The 19280-nt window shown below is 38.2% G+C and overlaps 1 protein-coding gene across 1 annotated transcript in view; it reads left to right on the plus strand.

Annotated features, from left to right (window-relative positions):
- COL12A1 (collagen type XII alpha 1 chain) overlaps positions 1-19280 on the plus strand; it is a 100554-nt gene that overhangs the window by 80163 nt on the left and 1111 nt on the right. Inside the window, exons 55-64 of the mRNA XM_059835443.1 lie at positions 417-512; positions 2736-2789; positions 4043-4096; positions 5314-5367; positions 6493-6564; positions 12937-12972; positions 13082-13148; positions 14756-14944; positions 16042-16110; positions 17167-17337. Coding sequence (XP_059691426.1) covers positions 417-512; positions 2736-2789; positions 4043-4096; positions 5314-5367; positions 6493-6564; positions 12937-12972; positions 13082-13148; positions 14756-14944; positions 16042-16110; positions 17167-17337 — 862 coding nt within the window. The remainder of the gene's footprint in view (positions 1-416; positions 513-2735; positions 2790-4042; positions 4097-5313; positions 5368-6492; positions 6565-12936; positions 12973-13081; positions 13149-14755; positions 14945-16041; positions 16111-17166; positions 17338-19280) is intronic.

The raw sequence follows: 19280 nt of genomic DNA on the forward strand, positions 1-19280 counted from the left end.
GAAATATGCCTACATGTTATTTATGTACAGCCTACCTATTTGAGACTATATATACATGGCCTATGTATATATATGTAGCCTCAAAGGCATTGTCTGCACATCAGAAAACTAAAGTACATGCATCAGGGTGTTAATGCACAGTCTGCAGCATTGTTGTCCATTCTTCTGTACAGAGGAGACAACTATACTTCTAATCAACATTGCCAGAAGGCATGCATTTCCCTGAGACTGCCAACATAAATCACAGAATAGCTTATGAAAGGATACGCCACTTGGATAAGTGTTTCCACAGTTGTTCTGAAGTATTAAATGTGTCTCCAGGCTTCTGACTTGCCCTGTCTAACCCAAAGGATTTTGCAGTTACAGATCTAAGAAAGGTTGTAATTGAAAATCTTGTTTTAATTTTTTGCTTTAAGGGGCCACCTGGTCCTCGTGGCGAGACAGGTCCTCCTGGCCCTCAAGGTCCCCCAGGTCCACAGGGCCCCAATGGGCTGTCAATCCCAGGAGAACCGGTGAGTGGCCAGTCTGATTGTGGGTGGCACTGTGTGTGGAGTCAGAGCTGTCCATGGGGGTGGTGGTCTTGGGAAGAGGGTGCCAGCTTTGCCCTAACATTCGTTTTTCCCTGCAACGCAGCAGTATTATGAAACAAGTCTCTTTCAATACAATAGCATTTTATAACCTGAATGTTACATATGCATATGGGATGCCTATGAAGGGACAGAGTCTAAGCGTTGTAATGTGCATTGTGCTACTCCGTTTTTAGTCTTACAGCTTTTCGGTAGACTTGCTAGGCCTTCAAGTTCTAGGACTCAAAACTATCAAAATGTGGTGCAGGAAAATTAAGCATGCAATATTACTCTGAAACCTTTCAGATTTACATGTCCAACTTCTATTTCCTGAGCTTAAATCCCTGGCTGAAAGTTAGGCAATGTGTGCCTAGATCTAGGCATACAAAATAGCCCTTTGTTCCTAGGGGGCTTTCTTCACAACAGCATGCATATTTTAGTGAGGGGCTACTTCTGATTTCACGTACATGCCTTCAAAGCCACAGTAACTACTAACACCAATGAAGTTTCACCAGATTCTGGTTTTTAGAGTGGATAAATAGCATAGATAACCCTTTGTCTATATTCGCAATGTATTAAGGTTGGTTTTGCCATATTTTAATAAATAATTGCCCCAAAAGCAGGAATATAATTTTGATGTTTCCCATTTTGGAATAGCTTGAATTTTAGTATAATCAGGAGCTTTTTGTATGAAATCTTTGATTAAAATATAAAGTTTATGAAAACAAATAATAGAATTGGTGTCTGATTGCATACTGTCTCCTTTTGCATTTGAAACCAGGTTGCCTTCTCAGTCTGTAATGTAATTTGGTAAATGGAAAACAAAATGTGCTTTAAGATTAGGTACACCTTCTGTTTTGTAAGGACAAAGTAGAAAGATTTTGTTAACCAGTTGTGCAGGTTTTGGCTGAGGTAGTTGATTTTCTTCATAGTAGCTAGTACAGAGCTATGTTTTGGATTTATATTGATAACAGTGTTGATAATACAGAGATGTTTTTGTTACTGCTGAGCAGTGCTTGCACAGAGTCAAGGCCTTTTCTGCTTCTCACACCACCCCACCAGCGAGTAGGCTGGGGGTGCACAAGAAGTTGGGAGGGGACACAGTGTAGATGCTTTTCAGGTTTTTTTAATAGACCAGGAGGAAAAACTTCATTAAGATGGCCTAGAGGTGCCAAACAGCAAGAAAGGCCAAACATATTCCTTTTACATATAGAATACAATAAATACTTTTTTTTTGTCACATTCAGTTTGAAAACCTTTGAAGAATGAAAGCACCAACAAAACCAACATAATTCTTGGAACTTCTCATTAGTTAACAATGTTAGAGTGCCACTTCTGAGTCATGTAATTTAATTTTTCATATCAATTGCAATTCTCATTGGCAGGCTATGTCTACAAATTGTTTGATTATTTGTGTGTCATCAACAGTTATTAATGCTGGATTATCATGCAAGCCACAGTGGAAAATAAATATTGTATTGTCAAATTTAGCTCATGTGGGTTTAGACTGTGCATTTATACTACAGTGCTGTAGTATATGTGGAATTGTTGTGAAAGTTGTGAAAGGCAATACATTGCTTCTTTATATGCTCCTACACCTTGTGTCCTGGAAATGTGTAGTGCCTTTTAGACCATGGGTTAGAGAAAAACAGTGATACTTTAAAAAGGCTGAGCTTTTACTATTCTTGAGTAAAGACAGCTCCATTCAACAGTTGAGAAAGATAAGGGAGGTTGGGAGAAAACACGTAACCCTTCCCTGCTTTCCTGCTTGTGAAGACATTGATATTAATCTCTCTTACTAAAAAGTCTGTGTTACTTCCTTATCACAATACATGCCCCTTCCAAATGTCTGCTTGCCTGTGTTTTTAATATAATGTCAGCCAGTCATCCTACATTTGCAAATGTTTGTGAGATGATCAGTATTGCTTCAGTTAAGAGGTATATGTGTATTGGTTTATTCCATAATCATAGAATCATAGACTCATTTAGGTTGGAAAAGACCCTTAAGATCATTGAGTCCAGCCATAAATAATGACACATAGTTGGCTTATGGATTCCTTAATTTAGGCATCTTGCAGGAATTATTTCATGTACATTTACACAAATTAGTTATTTTTCTGACCTATTCTGTAATTCAGAATCTCTAACAATCATTTATGGAAATTATAGGGTCGTCAAGGAATGAAAGGTGATGCTGGACAGCCTGGACTACCAGGGCGATCGGTAAGTCGATACTTAGACAAGATAATATCATTTTACACTTCCTGATGCAGGTTGGCTGGTGGGCAGCTGTCTTTGACATCACTAGGAGTCATGGGCTCTTCTCATACCTTCTTAAGCAATAGTTTTGGAAACATAATTATCTTACACTTAGGAATTTGAAATGTAGGAAATAGTAAACCATTCAAAACAACAAGAGTGAAAGAACAGCTGTAGTGAGTCAAGCCAAATGTCGATCTGGATAGTTGTGAATGCACAGGGACAGACCATTGGATTAGGAAAAGTATACTGATAACTCCCCAGGAAGGTGTCTCAACTTCTGACCACCTGCAGTTAAATGTCTTCCTAAAATAGCGGTTGCAGAACCTTTCCTGAACCCTTCTTCAGCAATGTTGTCTAATTGCTTTCTATTTTTCAAGTCAAATGGTCTTGGGACATTAATTGTATGCTTTCTGAAAGAAGAAAACAATATTAAATTTCACTTACTTGCAGGTTTCTCTATTGTAAACTAGGATTAGGTTTTGAGGAGAAACAAAAAAAAGGGTTTTTTTTGATCATCAGCCAGATTTGAATAATCTAAAGTCATTGATCAGAACATGTGGTGACATAGCTAATATTCCTTGGTTACAATGTTGTCCTTGATTTTACTGGGGATATGAAGACTGTATGGGAGATGCTTAAATGGTGTTGTAGATTTAGTTTCATATATCAGATAAGGTCAGTCATGGACCAAGGGCCTTGTATACTTTACCTGTTTTATTAGTCCTTAGTAATATACACTGAGGGAATAGTAATGTTCTGTAGAAAGCAGTGCTACATTTTAGTGTATGGTGAGATTAGACAGAAAAAGAAGAACATGACAACATGATACAAGGCTGTTCAATATCCAATTCCTACAACAGTGGTACTGATCCTACAGAGCGTTAAAGGATTAGTTGACATCTGTAGGTCATGCTTGTAAAGGCAATAAACCAGATAGATCTGTTTCATAGGAACAGTATTGAAAATTATTTCTGAAGTTGAATTATGGGCTGGTAAGGAAATGGAAGTAAAAAGTAGAGTGAGGGTGAAGACTCTTGTATCATGTGTATAAAATAAATGATTTCTCCTAAAGGTTTGTTTTATTTTTGTAAATACCAAAAAGCAACATTGAAGAGAGTTAGATATTTAAATGTGTGGATAAATACTGGGATGATTAGCATAGCAGTGATGTTTGTTCCATCATGGATACAGTTTATCATTCCTTTTCCCTGTAGGGAACCCCAGGTTTACCTGGTCCACCTGGCCCAATGGGACCTCCAGGCGAAAGGGTAAGGTTTCCTCAGTTTATCTTCTGAAAAGACCAAGTAATGTGGGGGTTTTTTTCCTTCTTTATCATGTCTTTTTGCTTTCAAATGCTTTTTCAAAAGGAGTCCTTTTATCAGTATCCAACCCAGACAGGTAAAAGTGGAAGGACTGGAAAAACCTGGGGGTGAAAACCTCCCCAGATAGCCATAGGGTAGCTAGATAGTTTCTGTAAAAATTGCACTGCTCACTCTCCTGACTAGTTTCTCAGATGTCTGCACCTGTAGAACAGTATGTCCACTGAGCAGGGCTCTGCTGAGGTACTCAGCCCTGCTGTCTTTCACACACTGTTGCTGCTGCAACTCTGCTTGTTTCAATGTCTGGGAGATATCATATCTGTAAAGAATCTGTCTGTCTGTGCCATTCTTAATGTGAAGGTCAAGTTTGCGCCTTAACCTTTGACTAGCTAGAGCGAAGAACTTTTCTTTGGATGGGTGATTCTGAAATGTCTTCATAATGAAGGGCATGCGCACAGGTATTTCATTGTGGAGTTGTTGCAATCCCTTTCTTCTTATTTGGGGTCAACTAAGCAAATCTCTTTTGTCTTTACAGTGGCATATCACCTTTGAGATGACTGAAGCAATGACTTACCTTTGCAGTCAAATTAATAGCTGATACATGGATTTATAGTTATCCTTTAGTGGGAGTTGGTAGCCAGAAATTAAAACAGACCACCATGTGATAGCCAGTTGCCAAAGAACATACCATAGGATTGGTGGGTCATTAGTGGGCCATGGACAATCAATGTTAATTTGTGAACGGTGTATTAGATTACTGAAATGGGATTTCTCAGCATCTCTTCTTGCAGGGGAAGTATCTGAGAGGGAAGTTGTTCTTCATTTAAGTAGAAAACATATTTCCAGCTAATCTGTGAGTGAGAGAAGAGCAAAAAGGGAGATCTTACTCCTCTGGGATAGAACAATGATTCCTTTTCTTAAAAATGTTGAGAGACTCATTCCTAATCAACAGCAGCTGAACATCTTCTAAATTGGCTGAAACTCATTGTTCCACAGCCTCCTCCAGCATTAGTCGCGATAGCTATTTTTATAACTTACATTGTGGGCAGGTTTTAAAATACATGCTAGTAGTAATCAGGAGTACTGCAACTACATAATCTTAAGGGTCATTTTAATCAAGCTACAATCTTAAGTTAACCTCTAATCATGCTTTTGTTTTTGAATAGGGTTTCACAGGAAAAGATGGTCCCACAGGTCCCAGAGGCCCACCAGGACCAGCGGTAAATATAATTTTGTTGTTGATATACTCTGAAATAAGAGACCTGAGCCAAGAGAGAGCCACACTGACATTTTCAGTTTCTGTCAAATATGAAATGGATCCTTTGTTTAATATCATAAATGGATCTGGGAAACTCTCAGGAAAAGGTGAGCAGACAGCTGCGTAAAGCATGTATTCACAAACATACATAACAGTGGGTTTGAAACTGATTCCTGCCAGTGTAAATAAGGGAAGAACTAGTTTACCTGGTTCTTTAGCTGTGATCTTTAAATGCATAGCTAGGTCTACTGAAACCAGTCAGCTTAAAACTTGTAGTCTGGTGAAAAAAAATGCTGTTAATACAAGTTTTTCTTGACAAGAGCATTTGAGGATTAGTTTTTGCTTAAAAAGCTACTACATTGTGTTTTGTGGGACCATGTTAGAAAAGGTGCTGGTTGTTAGAGAAAAACATATTATGCTGGGTCAGACAGCCCAAGATAGGCAAGTTGCTGCAGCTCCATTTTACCAGGTCCAACCAGTAGCAAGGCGGAAGATGTATTCCCAGTAGGCACATGCACACAGAGCACACGTTTACACCACGTATATTTATATAGACAGGAGTCCCTAGGGCAGGGTATTATTTGGGCTGCCCCCACTCCCTCACAATTGTCTGTCTTGTGGTCCTTTGTGGGTGTACAGATGAGCTTTTATCACATAACCTAACACTGGTCTTTTATTTGTTCATATTTATCTAGTATCACTAGAATGACTTTTATGGACTTCTTGTTGTAGACTTTTGCATGGATCACAGACCTGCTAGATGAAGTTAAAAGGCCAAACTGTCTTGTTCTACTTTAGGAATCTGCCATTAAGAGCGATACCAAAAACATATAGACACTTTCTGCATCTTTAGATTCAGAAATGCCTGTTAAACTGTGGTGTTATGTAAAAGGACACATTTCCATGAAGAAACAAACTATTTTTTTCCAGAGGAAAGTTTTCAAGCCTGATACCTACCTAACAGAAAAAAAACCCTGATAGGAGCCATTCTCAGTATTGCTTGGCACTCAATACAATAACACATTTATTATTAACACTTAGGCTGTTGTGGATTTCCACAATTCACTTTACATGTCTTCTGCTGCAGGGTGCCCCAGGAGTTCCAGGAGTTGCTGGCCCAAGTGGAAAACCAGGGAAGCCAGGAGATCGTGGGACACCAGTAAGATAATGATACACTTACAGTATCAAATTTAAAATTACAGTCTGTTGATGCATATGAGACTTACTGCTTTAAATACTTGTCTTGCACTTATGACAGTGGTTAATACAGTGGAGCTGACCTAAGACCGCAAGCCTTTTTTTCAAACAATTTTATTTTTACAGTATGCCATTTTGCTGAGTTTAATAGTTGGGGCTGGAAATTGTGTTCTCTGGTTTCCACTAAAAAGATCGTAGGCTCTTACGTGCCAAGACATATGTTCCTACACTGCATAAGCATGAAGAACTAGGTCAGCAAAATGACTGGAAAGTCTTTATATTCGTGTGTGTGTGTAGTAAAAAAGTGGTACACTGCTGAAGGTGGACAATCTTTGATAATGTCACATAACCACTTCTGTTTTGCAAACATTTTGTGTTTTTTACAATGTGATTTCAAAATTATTTGGGGGTGGTTTCTGTGGATTCTGTTCAAGCGTTTAAAGTGCGTCCTGAATAGGGAGAAAGAGCAGGAGGTGCTGCCTCCCACCAACAGTTTCAGGAGAAATTTGAATTGATTCATTTATAGGATCTCTGAGAAATTATGCTTGAGTTAGGAGTGGAAACAGCAATTGAAATGGGAAGTCATTCATTACTTGTACTTAATATCTGGCAATCAGCCAGAATTTTCCATTCCGCTTCAATGTCATTGTGTATATGACAGCTGGATAATTTGGAAGAATATATAGTAGGCTGGGCAGCTTGGCAGCTATGCAGTGGAAGTTCCCAGGAGCACCTGGAAGCTGGGTCATTTTCTCATACACGTGTTGAATTCAGTCTGCATTTGCCAGCCTGTAAATCCCATTTCTCCTTGCAGTAGAGGACATTGAGTGTTTTAGGAAAGCACTGAAGCTTTCCTGCCTTTAGACATACTTTGCTAATATGATATTTCTGCCAGGTCAGATGCTTGATAGACATAGCTGGGGCACAAGGTGCTGTGGTTTGTTCACAAGTGAGCTTCAAACTACCAGGTGTGTCCGAGTTTTCCTTCACTTGGGACACTGGATAGCTGATCCAGTTCAGCAGCAAAGATCTTCTGCAGGTAAATAATTGTGCATAGAAGGAAATTTGGCTACAAGCCCAGTTTTAGTGCTTTTGCAAAGCAAGGCAGTCAACTCTTGTCCAAGCACCACACATAAGTTCTCCTACACTCTAATTTTAAGAGTTCCTTTCAGTTAGCAATACATTTTTTTCCCAGTTATTGAACTTTCTTGTAATGGGACACTGTGCACCATATTTACCATTTCTTATGTTTGTAGAACAGATCCCAGCAGGAATTCTGGCTTGCACCTTGCACAGATGTTTTATCAGACTCCTGGCGGATAGAATTTCAACGCTTTCCTTTGTGTCCAGTATTAGAATTGCCAAAGGTGCAGCCTAATGGCCAAATGCAACTTGTAGTGTCCTGAATCATAGTTCAGGCCTGCCTGAATGTGTAACTTCCTGTCCTGGAGAAAGATAATGAGGCTTCACATTGCCTCTGGTAAATACAAGGAGTAAATATTTTTTTCACTAGATCCTGCCATTTTTTCTTCTACCTGAGCAATCTGTATTGTTGGTACTATGCAGCACAAGTCAGGTGGTAGACGCCTACAAGGCAAGGAACATTACATCCCAGGCAAAAGATACAGTTATGTGCAAATTATGAGGAGCCTTGGTGTTGAGAAGACATTTCCAGTGAATGCAGTCAATAGGAGCTCTTTCCTGATGTGTTAAATACCACTAATGCGCTAATCTGAGGTGCAGACCACACCATGAATGTGTCTATAAACATTTATTCACCTCAATTTATACTTATACTAGAACAAGTTGATAATTGAAGCATTAACTGAATTTTCATAGAAATAGGAAATTTGACTTTATAATCTGCTTATAAGTACCTCCAAGAGAAACTTTCGTATTTTTAGAGTGCAGTAAAAAAACAAGAAAGGAACAGTAAGAACACAAATGAGTCAGTAAATCTATTGAGAACTGAGCACTGACTATCCTAGATGAAACCAATACATCTGTCCTCTGTCTGTCTGGTCAAACAGAGAGTGAGAATTTGTTAGTAGTCCATACATATATCATCAGGTAACTACCAGCAAGGGTAAGAAGGAGTCATAAAGCTGAAAGAGGATATTGGATCAAGAAGAAGTGGATATACATTTTCTATGAATAAACGTGACAGGAAATAGAAGAACTTCGACTAGCAGAGAAGAAAAGTTCCAGTACTGTTGTTTTATAGGTGTGAGAGTGAAAATGGTAATGGATGGGTAGGCAGCATACGTTGTCTTAAGGTGGAGCTGTCTTGTTTATAAAACAGACTGTGACAACAGGGTCTGACTTTGTTGATCTAGAAAGTCCCCAGGAAATAGTGCGAGGCATTTATGTTTTATATATAAGGTGCTACTGGACTGATGCCTCCAGGACCAAACAGCCTGAGAAACCTAATTCCAAGCATATAAAGGAGAAGTTTGTCGTGAGTTAAATGCAGTTTTTGAGTATTTTTCATTCTCTGCTGCCATGTATTCACTGATCTTATGTCCACCTATGCAGACAACCTAGATGAGGTCTCAAAAAGATGCCGCTTTGGGAGCAGCAAACTGGTGGTTCTTGTGGGGAGCAAACATTCTTTTGCAGAATACAATTGAACACATTATCTTTTAAAGTAAAAATAGCAAAAATTCCTTTGTTTTGTCCTCCTTTGGCCATAGAACTTTGCTGCAGCCCCAGCCTTCATCCCACAGCTCAGAAAAAATCCACATAAAGCATAAACTAGCTTTTCCTCACACTGACCCCAAGTAACTCCCTCATCGCAGGATATCAACAAAACAGAATGTCAGCAGCAGCTGCTGCTTCTCAAAATGCTGGCAAGCAGTTGGCTAAATTGCATGGTTTTGTCTATTAAAAGAAAACAAACTGAAATTTAAGAAGAATATGACCAAGTGGGAGGAAGATGAAAATAGCAAGTCAGTAATTGCAGTTGTAATTATTTTTTGGAAATCATATTTCTAAAATATCTAGGTAGAAAATAAACTTCGTTGTTAACATAGCCAGTCAGCCTGATCTTCAAATTTTAAAATTAGTTCTGAATAGCCTATAGATTTCCACTCACAAGGCTGAATCAGTGTATCTTTGCAAGGTCACAAATTGAAAAATGAGGCTCATTTGATTTCAATGAATTGTAAAATTGACTGTGTATCGCTTATAATTAAGGAATGGCCTTAGCATTTTCCTAGCTGGGGGACATTTGTTGGCAATACCTTGGAGCAATATTGTGTTTTTGTTACCAGAGCACCTTCCTGTCTTACCAACATGGCCTGTGGCTGAAGTCAGCCTGAAGAACTTTTCTTGACCTGTCAGCAAAAATTTTTCCCGGAAAACAGTATATAGGATTTGAACATTTTAAGTTCGCTTCATTTTTTTTCTCTTCTGTATATAGTTCCAGTGTATGAATGCTCTAGCAAGTGAATTCATTGGAACAGGGCACTTTAAGTAATTATTAGAACATTGCTGGGATAGTAGACCAGAAATCCGATTTCTAATGGTTGCACTTACCAAGTGAATAAACAAGAAGACGTACTGCATGATTTGCTTCCAGTCAAAACAACATGAGGTTGTACTGTGAAAGCCTTAGAAAGAATGAGAATACAATGAGCAGGTGTTATATATATGTACTCAGAACGTAATTTCAAATGAATATGCTTTCAGAAAATAGCAAAAATTGCCAAATTTCAAACAGAAAGAGAAGCACCTAATAATTTGTTAATATTCCGCCCCCCTGATTTTTATGTTATAGCCTAGTGCAAGACCTGCAATTCTATTCAATGGATGTTTCAGATAAATGTGATAGTTTATGACTGAGATGTTAATGTCTGTTGAATTCAGAGTCAAATTACATCTCTTTTAGAGCTGCAGTACATTAGCATTTACCACAATGTTAATTATTAGAGAATGACGGATAGAAATGTCCTATCTTCCTGATGGTTTTAATTGTTACAAGTTATTTATGTTATGGCATTTAGAAGTCTATGGTCTGTTTCAGTATGTGGCTGTGCTAAGCTAAAACTGAAAGACAGACCTTTTCCCTGTGGACTCACAAAAGTAAGAAAAGATATAGATGAAAGAACGAACGACAGAAGGGAAAGAATATTTATCAGTTTGATGGGTGTATTGTGTACATATTAGTAACTGTCTCATTGGTGTCATAGTTTATTCCAGTGGCACATTTGTGGTGTTGCCATTCTAAATCTTTCATTTGAGTCTGTACAATTAATTTTGCATGAATGATCTGTTATGCATGTTGCAAATGTACAGTGTGCCAACTACTTAACTCAGTGATGGATGAGCTGCCTCATATTTTCTGTGGCATGTCATGAGTAGGTCTATGCAACACTGCTGCAGAGAAGCTCAGACAGCGTACTAAGTTCACACCCCAACATACCCCGTGGAATTTGTTTGCCCAAACCCTTGATGGAAGTCTATGAAACAGTGCCACCACATTTAAATTATATCTGCTGTGACCTCAGTGGAATGATTTGTTGTCTTGTGTTGTTGAAATTAATTGCGGGTACTGTAGGAATGTTATGAAAAACAGCTGCGGCCCACACTTAGCCTTTGCTTTGTTAATGGTGATAAACAGGCTCCTTAAAGAAATACTACGGTGTAAAAAGCAGTAAAACTTAAGATTTATGTGTAACTATGTGGAGAGCCATGCAGAGCAGCAGATGACCAAACTGGCTTTTCACCTTTGAAATGTCTTACGTTCAAATAGTAATTTAGGCTACAAGTGCAAATCTATTTGAACTCATGCTAGCCCCTTTTTGCTTCACTAACAAAGCTCCTGTGCTCTTTGGACACATTCTGGCAGGGGAATTTACAATAGATTTTTAGAAGGACTCAGCTGTGGCCTAAGTCTGCATCCACTGAAGTGACCTGTAAAACTCACACTGGCCACTTCAGGAGCCATAGTTTTGGCCAAAGTTTTGTTTGTACTGCCCAGGAATTTGGCACACGTGTCATTTGTCACAGTGAGTATTCAAAAGCATTGGAAAGGCTATTCATGACATCTTCCTAAGCAGGTCTTGCAATAAATGCAGTTTTGTTTTCCTTTTTTCTTTTGTATTTTGATGTCAAAAATTAAAAGAATAGTTTTAAAACACTTTGCAGTTTTTTAGATTTTTCAAAGGGCAACCTAGTGGCTGAAACAAATGACCATGAATCTAATTTTCTACTTACTTTAAATGGACGCCTGCAATTTTTACTGTGGCCAAAATCATGTCAAATAGACCAAAGCAAGTTATAAACATCGTTCTGAGATCATTGCTGTCTATTTTAAAAATCTTTAAAAATCCATCATACCAAGCATTGTAATTACATTTTCTTTGGAAAGTATAGTTTGTTCTCTCTTGATGCTTTTCTTTGCCAGCAGTGGAATGCAAACATAAGGCTAAAATCTCAAAATGTTGTGTGAGAGGTGCACACAAAAAATTTTGTTTGCGGAGTAGATTGTGCGTGCATATCTCCAGTTCAGCATTTAAAAACATATTTACAGTATACCTGATGTATGTGTCTATGGCTGGAAAAAGATATATAAAAATTAGAATCAGTCCTTCTGATTGGCTTCTTAGATATTGTTCTTGAAAACCAAAAAACCCACAAAAAACACTAGTGTATTCAAAGGCAAATGGAAATTGCTGTTAGACAAAAGTTAGCTCTTGGCAAATTTCAATAATTATAAAGCAGCTCAAGCTACGATTTCTATGAGACTGTTGTAAGACTAGAAATGGTTGAGAATTATCAGGGAAGATGTCATTATAAGTAGAATAAGTACTTAATGGCATCTCTCTTCATCTTATGTATCATCTCTGCATAGCACTTTTTCGCTTAACACAGGGTCTGTTTCTTTGTGGGTTCAAGGAGACAGGTACCCTTCCTAGACATGTGTTATTCTTCCTAACTTACCTTCTTTAATGATGAGTTGGCTTAAGACTTAAAATTAAACAGTCACAAATAACTCATATAAGACCATTCAGCATTTACAGAAATGTGATGCTAGAAATTCAGTGGTGCCAGTGTCAGAATATGTGAGTTTCTTTGGCCTTCGTTTGAATTTTTCCTTCAGATCTTTTTCTTCTGCATCTGTCAGTGTGTTTGATCATACACAAAAGATCATTGCTTGTCCAGTCTTTTCTGACACCTGCTTTAGCATCTCTGAGATGTAAAGTTCAAGTTGGACCAGATCTGTCTTCTTGAAGGAGTCAAAATGTTTTCTAGAATTGCATGTCTCAAACCTGTAGGTGGGGTGGCATAACATAATCCTTCAGTTGTTTTATTTTTACTGTGTTTATTTTAGGGTGTACCTGGAATGAAGGGAGAAAAAGGTGACAGAGTAAGTCTGCTTTAAAGTCAGTTTTTCTCAGTTTTTTTAATTAAACACTATGTCTTTAAAAGCACAGACACTTGCTAATAAAACACTTGTTTTGGTTTTGATTATTTAGGGTGACATTGCTTCTCAGAACATGATGCGAGCAGTTGCAAGACAAGTTTGTGAACAACTGATAAATGGTAAACAGTGTTGCTTGCTTTGTTCCTCGTACTAGTAATTTACTACTTTGTTTGTCAAAAGAGAAAACAATGGTTTACATTTAAGGTGAGGATACTGGCCACAGAGCACAGCAAGAGCTTGAGTGATCTGACAGTTGTCCAATGCCAATGATTTGGTGGAAAAAAATATAGCACTAAATTTTTGCCAGATCCAGATGGCTAGCTTGATCATGAACTAACCTGTGACCTTTGGAAATATACATGCAAGTCTAATGTCCTGTACAAGGAGGTGACTTTCCTTCTGTCAGTCTGGTCCAAAATTACTTCATCTTTGTCATAAAATCAGTATATGTTTTCTCATTAAACGTGTCTTATCTTCAGGAGGAGGGAATTGGTGAGAAAAAGGATGCTCGCTGCAGGTACTTTGCTAGCAGGAAAAGACAGATGAGTGTTGGGTAAATACTGTGCACAAAATCAGCTGTGCTATGCAAGTAAAAATGGTATTTATTTGGAGAAGAACTCCAAACTGAATTTCAGTCCTCTACTGCCACACAGTGCAGCTCTGCAGGCCATGAAAGTGTTCTCTACAGAGGCTTTCTCTCTGTCCCTGAGGCAGTGCTTTTACTATCAGTAGACCTGAGGAGGACAGAGACAGTGCTCATCAATTGTTTTTAATATTTTTTCTGTAACAAGGGTAAGTGCTGATTGAGGTAAACAGATATATTCCTTTTGGATCATTAAGAGTGCTTGTCTACAGGGAGGAGGACAGTATGTCCTTTAAAATGTCTGTAAATGGCTGCTATTTAAAACATGTCGATTAGTTAGCCATCGCAGAGGAAGGAAAGTACATTCATGAATGTATTAGGCTTATGATTAAGGATGTGTTATTTGAGATCTTCTAGCTTCTCTTTTTTGAACATCCCTGCCTTATCTTTTTCATATTCAGCTCACCTCTTCAGGGTTATGCTAGGACTGGCACATTTAATTAATCAGGTAGGGCTAGATGTGGCCCTCCATTAAGGGCTCCTTTCTGCATAGTTTCACAATGCTGTTGCTTTTGTTCAGATACCTTTCTTTGGAAATGAAATTTGCCTATAGCAGAAGGAATATATAGGTACAAGCCTATGCATCCTACAGGCTTAAGAAAGTGACTTCATAGACTGAGTGGTGCTAGCTCTATACATGAATAATTTATACTGTGTTTGTGGTAGCTTCAGAGCTCTGAAAGTACACAGAAATGTGATACTCCACCTTTAGAAGTGTAACAAGTCCTTTCTGTTCTTCAGAGTAGAAACAACCTCTAATTAGAACACTGAAAGCAAGAGTATTGTAAACAAATGCTTATTTTGTGACTTCAATTGCTTTAAAATTAATTTCTATTAATGTTATTGGCTTCCAGAATCGCCCTTACCTTTTTTCCCTCCCTCCTGCATTTATGTTTAGCCTTCTTATCTGACACTCATGTTAAGTCTTCCTAACTTATCTGTACTAGTTCACCACTGATTTATTGAATGGGAACAGGGTTAGGATTTAATGAAGAGAGATAATTTGTTATTCCTTCCCACTCTGATAAAAGACTTTCACTCATTTCATGTGGTTTATTGAACCATTTTACTTTCCTTTTGAAGGTCAAATGAGCCGGTTCAATCAAATGCTGAATCAAATCCCGAATGATTATTATTCAAACCGTAACCAGCCAGGACCACCAGGACCACCTGGTCCCCCAGGAGCTGCTGGGACAAGAGGAGAGCCTGGACCTGGGGGAAGACCAGGATTCCCAGGGCCTCCTGGGGTCCAAGGACCACCCGGTGAAAGAGGTGAATAGATTCCAAGGAAGATGTATATATCACAGTGGACATAGTGCAGAGGCTGCCAGAGGAGCAGTCTGATCCTTTTACCATGTCAGTCTAGGAAGCCCACACCTAGCAGTAGCCTGTTAGGTCAGTTGGATTGCCTGAGGGACACTGATGTTCTGGAGGACAAGGTTAATTACATCAGTGCTTTCCCCTGTCTCTCCTTTGCTCATGTTTCATGAAGTACAAGTTGGTATAACATTTTGGCTGCTGTCTCAGGCTTCCACAGGATATCCCAGGAAAGTGAATGTTCTCAGAACTCTTCTGGCACTAAACAGCTACATCTTGAAAGGCTGTTTGGAGTAACACAACTCTTTGCAGAACAGAACTCTGATTAAGAGAGAAAATGAGTCATTACCAAGAATAAAAAGTAGGAGTTGAAAGAATTAGGTCTACATCCTTGGCTCTTTGCAGTACTCTAAGGGAAGGAAGCAACTCTGAACTGAGTTTGAGCATATGGGTAAACCTGTTTTGTGGCTACCTTGGATCACTGCAATGACATGGAGTGTCTGTACTACACTATGTTGTGGCCTTTGCTTATTCCAGCTACTCTACTGTAGCATAGACTAAGTGCTGTGTTTTCTAGCATATATTTTAGTATAATCTTTAAAAAAGACTAGAAAAAAAATCAAGGAATAATGAATCCCTGAATTCTGCTCTTCATGGAACTTATTTCATCATCACTATTTCTGAGAAAGTGTAAAGCATCCTTTATAGCGGAAGTATGCAAGCTTGAAAATACCTTCCTCTTTGTAGTTTAAAATACTAAGGTTCTGTGGTGTTTTAAGTATCTCAAAGACTTTTTTATGTTTGAGAAAGTTTATTCACACTAAATTACCTCTGCATCCTACTTTATTTTTAGGTTCATATATTTATATTCAAATTATTTTCCCAAATGCACATTTGGACATCTGTACAAAATAAGGTTTGACCAGCCTTGTTACATTAAATAATAGGAACTAAATATTAATATCAATGAGAGAGCATGAAGAAATATTTGTTGATGTGGCTTCCTTCCTTTGGTTTTTATTGCTTTTTTAAAATTTTATTTTATTCTGTAGGAATGCCTGGAGAGAAAGGGGAAAGAGGGACTGGATCTCAAGGACCACGAGGTTTGCCGGGACCACCTGGTAAATATTTCTTGTTTTATGAGATTACAGAAAAGTAGGAGAAAAAGACAATTCTTCATAGGGAACCAGATTACATATGGTGAATGAAACTGCTTTTCTCTGTTCACTTCATGTTTTTGGCATGTATTAGAGTTTACTGGAAACCCCTGCAAAAATGGGCAATTTAGAAAGATTTTTGGATGTGTCTAACTAATAGGTATTTATCTTTATCTTGTAATTTACTCATCTGGCATGCTTGCTTGTGTGAAAATGTATTTCATGAAAATACATTGTCCAAATATTTGACGGATATTTTCATAAGTGTTATCAGATGATACTTTTGCAGTATCTAGTTCGATTTTTCACTTGTTGTTACAGAACTACAAATTGTCCCCGGACTACAAAATACTTCCACATGCAGAATGACCAGATGATAGAGTCATATGATTTGACCATTGGTTTTGCTCTTTGTCATGTAATTTTGTTCACTGATGCCTTGGCAGAAATCAGCTGCATCATTTGTTTCTGCTCGTAGTTTACTAGGCTAAACACGATTTTTCATTACAGGACCCATAAAATGCTTGCAGCAAATTGTAGCCCCAGTTACGTGGAGCTTTACTTTTCTGCTAACCATAATAAGATCAGTTCCAAAAAAAACATTACCTCATCTATCCTAGGGCTACAGGGTAGCAGAATTAATGTACTCCTATATTTTAATTGAAATCCAGTGTGCTTGTCTAATCTAGTAGTTTCCCTTGAGATCTTCATATCTTACATGGAGGGGAAATAAACCAGAGAATTGACTGATGTTTCTTACTTGGCTCAAATGTTACTAAATCAGTTTCTGTGAATAAATGCTTAAGTAAGCCACACACAGGGAAGCAACTAATGATGAGTCACATTTCTAGTTTTCTTTTGTTTTTCTTTCTGTTGACCCCCATATAGCAACAAAGTGCAAGTGTTTTCTCACCAAAGACACAGCTGAGACTGTGTAGTCTAGACAGCAGTAAAGTTAGCTGTTTTATCAAGCTAGCTCTTAAAGAAAACAACCCCCCAACCTTTCGACTCTAAAATTAGGTCCACAAGGAGAATCTAGAACTGGTCCACCAGGCTCCACAGGATCACGAGGACCGCCAGGGCCACCAGGTCGTCCTGGAAATGCGGGTATTCGAGGCCCCCCAGGGCCACCAGGATATTGTGATTCATCCCAGTGTGCTAGCATCCCTTACAATGGCCAAGGATTCCCAGGTAGGTTATGAACAACTTAACTTGCCTTAAATAGCCTTCACAGATGTGGCTGTTCATATTGAGCTGCTTTACATGAGACAGTCCTGCTAGCTTGGACATATGGAATCAGGAGGAAATGGTTGCAATGAGCAGGCCTGCCTCATTGTAATGTGCAGGTATATGAGCAGTCATTTGGACTTTGATGCAGATTTACTTGATGTTATGTATGGTTTGCTTTAAATAGGAAGTAGAAGCTAAATATTTTAGTCTTTTTTTTTTTTTTTAAACATAGAGGGTTAGTAGTTGATAATGTTGCTCATAGGATTTAAGTGACCATTTTCTTCTTCTTCTTTTTTCCCCTCCATCCCCACCCCTTCCAATCGTCTTCAGAACAAGGTTGAATTCTCCATGTTTCTCTTGAAAAATAAAAAGAATGCTGTGGTTGGCAATTTCCGTATGTCTCTTTTTGAGCAATGTCAGGATTATTTATACAAAATTGATACCTGAAATAAAAATTTTCCACAAAGGAAATCCATTCGGTGATACAGAGCAGACAACTGAAAAACACCGCTGTCCTGCAATTTCTAGCGAGTTAAACACCATGGAGTCTCTGATTAGCCCTGGGGTCGTACCAGCCTTCAACTCTGTGATGTAGCTCAAAATAGTAGGCTGTTTCTGGGATCAAAATAAAGGGTCACAGCGGCCACCAATTTCTGACTGGAAAGATTCGAATATTCTTTAACATGGGGATCCTGCAGGACCACAGTATTGTTAACAAATTAATATGTATGCATTGCAACATCTCAAAATTAGTGTATGTGATACTACTATTGGATATGGTTTGCTGTTAGTGTATTGTGCATGTACCCATGAAAAGAAAACAAAAGAAAAAAAAAAAATATATATATATATATGTACACACTTGCAGACTCAGTGCTGCTGGGTAAAAAGCCAGGTGGTTGTGCAGATCTCACACAAAATTCTTATTTAAATGAAAAAGAAAGAAAATTGTACCTGTGATTCAGCAGCATTGTCCTTTCTAGTAAGCAGCTTTGTATACATATATAAATATATGCCTATGACTTAACTGTTATGTATTTAGTTGGATGAAAGTATGTTTTTGCACATCAGATGGACTTTTTAAAAGACTAACATCATCTTTGACCTGTTTCAGGTTTCGGCTAACACATTTTCTAAGTCGCCAGTGCTGCTTACAGTTTGAATACATGAAAATCCTGTTTCTGAGATGTTTGCGCACGTGCTTATTAGAAAATGAGTCCGTATGGATATTTCACCACGGATATGGTTTTTGAACCATGTTGGCCTCCTAGAATGGGGAGATTCTTTTTACTAACACAACTTGTGAATGAGATAAAGGACAGTGATGTCAATTCCTTAAGCCTATTGCATTTCAATAATAAAATAGACAGTCTTTCTTTTTTTAAAAAAGACCCAGACCATCAAAAGCCTCAGTGGTGAAGGAGGCTTATAAAACTACTAACCAGCAAAGGTAATGCCATTAGAAGAGACAGATTTAACCTGGTAAATGAGAAATGACTTATGTAAATAGTAAACTAATTGTGGCTTGTAAATGATTTGTATGGGACTGTATCCACTAAAATCTGTTAACAACTCTATGTGATGCTTTTGCATAAAAGCCTGCTGCTGCTTGCTATATGCCAGAATAACATCTTTGACAACTTATGAAACTTACCTGTCTGTTGCTTGTTACCAACATGTCTGAATCAGGGCATGTGCCTTTTTTTATATGTAATCTTGTTGGATTCTGTAACTGCAGTTATAAATACCAAAGTTTTATAATTATTTTTCTTCTGTTTTGCTGTAGTTTTTGGTGTTCCTGAAGCACCAGCTGTAACTCGGTTTGTTACGAGGAACAGCACGAGAAAATGACATGTACTGTATATTGCCGCTGGTGACAGTTATGTCTACACTTGCTTTCCCAT

The sequence above is a fragment of the Gavia stellata genome, chromosome 2, assembly GCF_030936135.1.
Source record: "Gavia stellata isolate bGavSte3 chromosome 2, bGavSte3.hap2, whole genome shotgun sequence".
Taxonomy (NCBI): domain Eukaryota; kingdom Metazoa; phylum Chordata; class Aves; order Gaviiformes; family Gaviidae; genus Gavia; species Gavia stellata.